Source organism: Colobus angolensis, unplaced genomic scaffold, assembly GCF_000951035.1.
Source record: "Colobus angolensis palliatus isolate OR3802 unplaced genomic scaffold, Cang.pa_1.0 Scaffold179, whole genome shotgun sequence".
NCBI lineage: Eukaryota > Metazoa > Chordata > Mammalia > Primates > Cercopithecidae > Colobus > Colobus angolensis.
Window position 1 is genome coordinate 56,293 of NW_012114921.1, and position 6,145 is coordinate 62,437.

At 39.9% G+C, this 6,145-nt stretch overlaps 1 protein-coding gene across 1 annotated transcript in view; it reads right to left on the reverse strand.

Annotated features, from left to right (window-relative positions):
- ANKRD42 (ankyrin repeat domain 42) overlaps positions 1-6,145 on the reverse strand; it is a 78,781-nt gene that overhangs the window by 21,658 nt on the left and 50,978 nt on the right. The window contains exons 10-11 of the mRNA XM_011938888.1: positions 5,104-5,230; positions 501-645 (exon numbers count right to left, since the gene is read on the reverse strand). Coding sequence (XP_011794278.1) covers positions 501-645; positions 5,104-5,230 — 272 coding nt within the window. The remainder of the gene's footprint in view (positions 1-500; positions 646-5,103; positions 5,231-6,145) is intronic.

Consider the following 6,145-nt stretch of genomic DNA (forward strand, 5'->3'; position numbering starts at 1 on the left):
TTGTTCATTTCTTTTTCTTCTTTTTTCTTTTGGTTTCTCTTCTCGCTTCATTTCATTCATTTGATCCTCAATCGCTGATACTCTTTCTTTCAGTTTTCTTAGAATTCTTATTGATTACTCTGCTTATGAGAATATTTTCTCCTTCTATGGTACAATATTAACAATACTTAGGAACCAGGCTGCTGTTTGAAGATAGATAGATAGATAGATAGATCGATAGATAGATAGACAGACAGATGTGTGTGTGTATATAGAAAGTTACATAGTTACATATAGTGTGTGTGTACATATATTCCTTTAATCCTGTCATCAGCTCTAGAAAGTATAAGTTATCATCGCCAGTTTATAGCTGAGGCACAAAAAGGTTAAATGAGTAGCCCAAATCAAAAAAGACTATAGCCAGGATTCAAGTCCAAAGAGCCCCAGCCCAAAGCTTGTATTCTTAGCCACTCTTGTATATATTTGTTGAGAAAAATAAATGTATTAAAAAGGACACCAACCATAGCCACAAAGTTGGGGACTTGAATTTTTTCCAGTGTTTCTCTGAGTTGATCAACCTCTGCTCGGTATTCATCAAGCTGACATTCTAATTTTTCTCTACGTAGTCGTTCATACTCCAGCTGGCCCTGCAGTTCTTTGATGGTCCTATCAAAAACAAATTTTTAAAAAATCAATCACCAATGTCAACTAACTATTTTTAATAGTGAAAAGCATTCATGCATTGTATTTAAGGCAAATAAAACAAAGAAATCATTTATTCAACAAATATGTATTAAGGTTCTACTACAAACGAGCACTGACTTAGGTACTGGGGATACAGTGGTGAACAAAAGGCCCAAAATCTGCCTTCCTGGATCTTACTACTGCATAGTAGAGATATGCAGACAATAAGGAAAATAAATAAGTAAAATATATGGTATGTTGGAAGGTAATAAGTGCTAAAGGAGAAAACAAAAATAAAGCAGGAAAGAGTAGTATAAAATGTTGTGGAAGAGGAGTTTAACATTTCATACAGTGGCTAAGGAAGGCTTTACTGATAAGGGGGCTTCTAAGCCAAGCCCTGAAGAAAATAAGAGAGATAACCCTGTAGACATTAGAGGAAAAGCATTCCAGACAAAAGGAACAAGTGCAAAGGCCCTAAAGTAGAAGTATGCCTGAAGAAGTACAAGAAAAACAGAGGCCAATGCGATAGAATCGTTTAAAGAATAAAAGGGAGGCCAGGCATGGTGGCTCATGCCTGTAATCCCAGCACTTTGGGAGGCTGAGGCAGGTGGATCATTTGAGGCCAGCCTGGCCAACACGGTGTAACCCTATATCTACTAAAAATACAAAAAAAAAAAAAGTCAGATGTGGTGGCACACACCTGAAATCCCAGCTACTTGGGAAGCTGATGCATGAGAATCACTCAAACTTAGGAGGCATGGATGCAGTGAGCTGAGATCATGCTGCTACCCTCCAGCATGGATGACAGAGCAAGACTCTGTCTCAAAAAAAAAAAGAGAGGCCAGGCACAGTGGTTCACGCCTGTAATCCTAGCACTTTGGGAGGCCAAGGCAGAAGAATTGCTTGAGCCCAGGAGTTCAAGACCAGCCTGGGCAACATAGTGAGACCCCCATCTCTACCCCCAAAAACATTTTTTTTTAATTATCTGCATGGTGATGCATACCTGTAGTCCTAGCTACTTGGGAAACTGAGGTGGGGGGATCCCTTGAGCCCAAGAGGTCAAGGCTGCAGTGAGCTGTGATCATACCACTGCACTCCAGCCTGGGTGACAGAGTGAGACCCTTTCTAAAAAAAGAAAAAGGAGAGGGACAGTAGTGTGAGTCAGAGACGTTAAAGAGAACCAGAGTAAGTAGGACCTTTTAAATCATAGTAAAGACTTTGGCTTTTACGCTGAAGGAAATGGGAAGCCACTGGAGGGTCCGAGCAGAAAAATGGCACAATTTGACCTGTAATGATTGCCCTGGATACTGTTTTAATATGATTACAATGGATATTATATGATTACCCTGTTTTAATATGATTACTCTGGATACTCTGTTGAGAATAGACTACAGGGTAGAGGACTGGGGGATATGAAGGCAGGGACAGGAAGTAGGAGACCTATTAGGAGGATGTCGCAATAATCCAGACAAGAGGAGACGTAATTTGAACCAGGATTTTTCTACCTTATGGCTGGATGGTGAGGGGAAACAGAATTCCCAAGGCATGTTAGGTTGGGTCCCGGAAGGGCAATCTAAGAATATACAGTAGTAGCTCTGGTACAGAAGTGAGTAAGGTTAAGATTGGGGATAGAGAGGAAGAATATTAATTGTGGAAGCCTAGAAGTTCCGCAAATAAGAAGGGAATATCATCCCCAGGACAGAGTAACACAAATATGTTTTATTGTATTGAGAGATTGGTCTAACTGATGGACAACAACAAAAATCAAAAGATATCCCTCAAGCCAATACTTGTCCGGTTTTTCTTTACAACTATATCTAAGATCAGGAGTTTGTACCCAAAGAATAAATGTCTTAAGATGCACTTAACACAGCGAGGTGTGGTGGCTCATGCCGGTAATCCTAACACTTTGGGAGGCCAAGGCAGGTGAATCACTTGAGGCCAGAAATTTGAGACCAGCCTGGCCAACATGATGAAACTGTATCCCTACTAAAAATGAAAAAAAAAAAAAAAAAAGTCAGTGTGGTGGCTCACGCCTGTAATCCCAGCACTTTGGGAGGCTGAGGTGGGCAGATCACCTAAGGTCAAGAGTTCAAAACCAGCCTGGCCAACATGGGGAAACCCCTTCCCTACAAAAATACAGAAATTAGTTGGGCATGATGGCAGGTGCCTGTAATCCCAGCTACTTGGGAGGCTGAAGCGGGAGAACTGCTTGAACCCAGGAGGTGGAGATTGGAGTGAGCTGAGATCACCATTGTACTCCAGCCTGGGAGACAGAGCGAGACTCAGTCTCAAAAAAAAGAAAAACAAAAACAAAAACAAACAAAACAAAAAACAATGCACTTAACACAAAGTGGAGAACAAATGCTAGAGAAGAATTAAAACTCAGGGTGGAATTTAGAAGAAACACTGCCATCTTAGCTGATATGAAAATGCATTCTGGCACAAACATAAAGCAATTTTTTAAAAAAACTCTGTTCAAAAATCACTTACATTAATAATATTTCACACTGAGAGACTAATCCATAACTATTCGACTAAAAGTTCCATTAAAGACTATTAAAATTATAATGATCTTAAATAGGGTTAGAATCATAGACTTAGGCTCAAATCCTGGCTCTACCCCCTCTGTGACTTTACCCAAGTTACTTAACCTCTATATCAAGTCTTGGTGTCCTAATCCGTATAGCTCATGGAGTTGTGAGGATTGCCTGAGATAAAGTATGTAAGGGGCTTCTCTGGTGCATAGCATATAGTAGTGCTTAGAAGTAATACAAATAGCTGTAGTGGTAGTATAGTAATCTGCTTTAGGAGAGAAGTAAAGGAAACCAAAATTTAAAGCTCATTAGTAGGAAATAATTTTTCCACCATGAAGTACTTTTCTAGACTACAAGGAATCTAAGAACTTTCAGCTAGGCTCTTAGACCAAGGCTAACACTAAAAAAAATTCTACATCTCAAAACACTTCAAACAATATAGAGGCAGTGGACAGCCACCTATATGATATGATTTGTGAGATACCAAGAAAGCCCCTGATTTAAAACAAAAAAAAAATCAGTCTGCCACAGCTTCCTAGTGTCTAAAATCAAAATCACATCAAGAGATAGTTTCAGTTAATAGGGTAGCAGGGAAAAAAAAAAACAGAAAAAAAGAGTATTTTGGCCTAATGTTTTACCTTCTGTTTAAATTCCCAAGTACCCATCCATGGAAGAATGACACATTAATCCTTATATTATTTTTTATTTTCTTTCTTTTAAACTAGAGCCAAATGTCAGCTTAACCACATTAATCCTTATCAAAGATTTAGATGTTACTCTGAATACAGTTAGCAGACCTCTTTCAGAGCTAGATTCAGAAGTGGGTGGAAAAAGGGAAACAGGCAGTTCTAAGAGTGTGACGGAACAAGACGCAACCAAAGGAAAGGGCAGGAAAAGCACAGAACAAAGAAGGGAATCCATGTGTGGTTCTCTTTCCGGACCCATGTTTGATTAAATCCAAAGTTTCCTATCTCTTTCTGTTCCCTGTCCATTCTGCAAAGCAGATAGACAAGCAGAGAGACAGTAGGATGAAAGAAGCTCATGGCATCCTCTATCCCAGCAGCTATTAACTACAGTAGTCCCTCAATATCAAAGAGGAATTGGTTCCAGGAAGCCCCAGACACCAAAACCCACAGATGCTAAGTCCCTTACATCAAAATGGTACAGTACATATGTATCTGCATATAATCTATATGCATTCTCCTGTATACTTTGAATCATCTCTAGATTACTTATTGTAGTAGTATAAGTTGTTGTAGCACATTATTTAGGGAATAATAACAAGGAAAAAAAAGTCTATAAATGTTCAGCAAAGACACAACCATCCTTTTTTTTTTTTCCTGATTATTGTCTCTCCAAGTTTGGTTGCATCCACGATGTGGAGCCCACAGATACAGAGAGCCAACTGCAATTAGAGAGGTACCCATCATCCAGAGAGCCAATTTAGCGTGCAGGCAGTGAAAGGTAGAGACAACCATGCACTTGCTCACTGCCTCTAGATGCGAGAGCATTCTCTGATGGGTACTATAATCAGTGAACATAAGACCTAGTCTCAGATTTATGAATGGGCAGTGTAACCTGATGGAAATGTTCAGAGACTACATTAGAATGTCAGTTTTGCAAGATGAAGAGAGTTCTGGAGATTGGTTGCACAACAATGGGAACGTACTTAACACTACTGAACGGTATACTTAAAAATGGTTAAGACGGTAAATTTTATGTGTATTTTATCACAATTATTTAAAAATCTTAACTCCTTTGCCATCTGGGGGCTTAGGAAAAAAGCAGGATGGAACCTAACACCCTTTGGCAAGATGAAAGAAAAAGTTGCTGATGAACAAACCCTCACATGGCATTTACAGAGGTATTTAAAAACAAATCATTAAAGTTATGAGGACATTACTTTTCTGACTCGAGCTGTTCTTTCTTCTGCTTTAAATCTTCTTCTGTTATGCCTCCCAAGTGTTTGTAGTTGCTCTCGGCAATTTCCAGGAGGTATCTCAATTCTACAATTTTCTTGTAAGCTCTCACTGCAAAACAGAGTTGAGTAGGAACCTAGTTAGAGATGTAACAGCTCATGTGTCCACCGGGTGCTGGTCTTCTTGAGCATATTCTTCCTCTAGACTAGTGTCTGTATGGTTTGGAGAGGGGGTGGAGGAAGGTTGGTATATACAAAGAAGGATAAATATCAGTAACAGAATACTAAAATGAGCATGCAATGAAATACCTAAATGGAGGATTCTTTCCCTGCTACTGGAGCATGTATCAGGTTGTTATGACTATTAATGCTATGAACAAGAAGGTTTTAAAAGACTAGCAGTATTGGCCAGGCACGGTGGCTTAGGCCTGTAATCCCACCACTTGGGGAGGCCGAGGTGGGTGGATCACCTGAGGTCAGGAGTTGGAGACCAGCCTGGCCAACGTGGTGAAATCCCGTCTCTACAAATAATAAACAAAAGTAGCCGGTGTAGTGGTGCATGCCTGTAATCCCAGCTACTCACGAGGCTGAGGCAGGAAAATCACTTGAACCCAGGAGGCGGAGGTTGCAGTGAGCCGAGACCATGCCACTGCACTCCAGCCTGAACAACAGAGCAAGACTCCATCTCAAAAAAAAAAAAAAAAAAAAAGACTAGCAGTGTTTTAGGACTAATGGTGGATTACAGGACCATGTGCAATCTACTATGTAACAGAAAATTAGAAAAACTGAAATAAGTACCAGCCACAAATTTTGTGATTGGTCATTTGTAGCACCTATGCAAGAGAATAGTAAGAGAAGGAAGTATATTGAGAGATATTCTGAACTATTCTCCAACTATCAGAACCATGACATCTCCATCTTTTATGGCAGTGGTTCTCTATCTGGGGTGATTTTCTTCCTCAAGGGTCATTTGGCAACCTCTGAATAAGTTTTGCTTGTCACAGCTTGGGAGTGGGAACAGGGAGGT